General features: G+C 47.7%; 1 protein-coding gene across 4 annotated transcripts in view; it reads right to left on the bottom strand.

Moving 5' to 3' along the window:
- LOC135096557 (serine/threonine-protein phosphatase 6 regulatory ankyrin repeat subunit A-like) overlaps positions 1–2,500 on the bottom strand; it is a 76,564-nt gene that overhangs the window by 44,886 nt on the left and 29,178 nt on the right. For 3 of the 4 annotated variants that reach the window (XM_063998130.1, XM_063998129.1, XM_063998128.1), the window contains 2 exons: positions 909–1,209; positions 1–42 (listed from right to left, as the gene is read on the bottom strand). The exon at positions 1–42 is cut by the window's left edge and continues 272 nt beyond it. In XM_063998130.1, coding sequence (XP_063854200.1) covers positions 1–42; positions 909–1,110 — 244 coding nt within the window. In that variant the 5' untranslated portion in view covers positions 1,111–1,209. Of the gene's footprint in view, positions 43–908; positions 1,210–2,500 lie in introns of those variants that run through there. The other variant, XM_063998131.1, reaches the window with a different exon arrangement.

A 2,500-nucleotide genomic window follows, 5' to 3' on the forward strand; every position in this document is an offset into this window, starting at 1 on the left:
GCTGGTGGCCCTCCATTGCAGCAAAGTGTAGGGCTGTCCATCCTGTGTGTGTGTGTGTGTGTGTGTGTGTGTGTGTGTGTGTGTGTGTGTGTGTGAGGTGATAAGACTATATTACTATCACTTTTATTATTATTATTATTATTATTATTATTATTATTATTATTATTATTATTATTATTATTATTATTATTATATCTTATTTTTTATATTTTTATGTATATATTTGTTCGTCTGTTTGTTTCTTCGTGTCACACTCTGGTTTTATCACTCCTTCCTTCCTCCTACTCCTCTTCCACTTCCTCCTCCTCCTCCTCCTCCTCCTCCTCCTCCTCCTTATTCTCCTCCTCCTCCTCCTCCTCCTCCTCCTCCTTCTCTTCCTCTTCTTCCTCCTCCTCTTCCTCTTCTTCTTTTTCTTTTTCACTTTCCCCTTCCTCCTCCTCTTCCTCTTCCTCTTGAGGAAGAACAAAAAGAAGGAGGTGGAGGATAAGGAGAAGAAAAAGAAGAACAGGGGTAGGGGGAGGAAGAGGAAAAGGCATAGGAAGAGGAGAAGGAGGATAATTAACGTAAAATTGAATTGGAGTAAGAGGAGGAGGAAGGGGAAGAGGAGAATTAGGGTCAAAAAGAGGTGGAGTAGGAGGAGGAAGATGAGGATGCGGAAAAGGAGGAGGGAGTGGAGGAGTGAGATGAGAAGTAGTAGCAGAATCTTCTTTTCTTCCCTTTTTTTTCTTTTTCCTTTTGTTTCCTTCTTTTTCTTCTAGTAGGAGTAGTAATATAAGAAGTAACAGTAGTAGCAGTATTAGTTGTTGTAATGTAAGTGATATTAGAAGTAGCAGTTGTAGAAACTGTAAAAAAATTTAAATCTACATCTACAATTACCACCACCACCACCACCACCAGCACAGCCTCACCTCTACTGTTCATGGCTAGAGGGTTACCACGAAGGTCCAGCAGCGCCTTCACTGTATGGGCGTGGCCACGCTGGGCAGCCACCATCAGCGGTGTCCAGTCAGTGGTGCCTCCACCTTCTATGCTTAATCCCGCCTGCAGTAAGTGAGGTAACAGGTGGTCGTGGCCCTCGCTGGCAGCCAGAGTCAGCAGACTACATGACATCCCAGCATTAGTGGGGACGGTGACCTCAGACCGGGCACCCTTGTCGAGTGCTGACCTCACCCTTGTCTCGTCTCCTTCCTCTACAGCAATGACCAGTTCCTGTGTGTGTAATAATAATAAATAATAATAATAATAAACGGTTTATTATTTAGGCAGTTAACAAACTGAAAATGTACATAAGGGGGTGGGGAAAAATTTAACATTAATCCTAAAGGTAAGTCTGTGTGTGTGTAATAATAATAATAATAATAATAATAATAATAATGATAATAAACGGTTTATTCTTTAGGCAGTCAACAAACTGAAAATGTACATTGGGGGTGGGGAAATACTTGACATTAATCCTAAAGGTAAGTCAAATCTAGAAGAGACTATTGATTGATGGCTCGCACCATGGTGGGAATCGCACTGAGTCTGTACCGGTCCGTACGTGGCGCCTTTAGGGGCGTTATCTTATTGTGGTGTCTGGTGGCACGGGTAGGGCGAGGCGCGTCAGGCGGCAGCATGCTTCTGAGACGTGGATGATTCAGAAGTCCCCTTCCAAACTTCTCTAGAGCCTCACTGTACCTGGTGGATAGTCTGGACAGCTTCAGGGTGTTCAGGGCTTCTTCATAGGTGGTGTATGCAGGGCCAAGGATGACCCTGCACGCCCTTTTCTGCACACTCTCCAACTGTAGCTGTTGAGTTTGTGTGAGGGAGGAGGACCACGCTGGGGAGACGTACATGAGTTTGGGGAGGCGTACATGAGTTTGGGGAGGATGAAAGTAAGATACACCCCCCTTAACTCATCTGTCGGCGTCCCCAGCGACCTGAGTCTGCGCAGCATGTACAGCCTGTAGGTAGCTGATCTTATGGTGCTGGCGACATGCGGCTTCCAGGTCAGCTGGTCGTCCACCGTGACTCCGAGGAGCTTGGCACATCGGACCACCTGGAGGGGGTGAGGGCCCACTGAGAGCTGGGGAGGGGGCACTGGTACAGAGGAGGTACAGAAATGCATCACCACAGTTTTGTTGTGGTTGATGGTCATCCTGCTCTCCTCCGTCCACGTCTGCAGCCGCTCCAGGATCGCTTGCAGTGGCGAGTAGTCCGGGTTCTTGGTGGAAACTGGGACGCCCACGGTGCAGTCGTCCACATACTTCCAGCGATGGGGGGTGTCAGTGAGGGCGTCGTTAATGAGGAGGAGGAAGCATAGAGGACCCATCTTGGTCCCCTGGGGGACCCCACAAGTCAGCTGTTGGAAAGTAGAGACAGAGCCCTGATAGCGAACGGCCTGACGCCTCCCTGTGAGGAAGTCGGCTAGCCACGCTATCAGGTTAGGAGGGAGACCCAGACTCACTGCCTTGCTGATGACAACAGTGTGATCAACAAGATCAAAAGCCTTTTTGAAGTC

Source organism: Scylla paramamosain, unplaced genomic scaffold (assembly GCF_035594125.1).
Source record: "Scylla paramamosain isolate STU-SP2022 unplaced genomic scaffold, ASM3559412v1 Contig4, whole genome shotgun sequence".
In the NCBI taxonomy this organism is placed as follows: domain Eukaryota; kingdom Metazoa; phylum Arthropoda; class Malacostraca; order Decapoda; family Portunidae; genus Scylla; species Scylla paramamosain.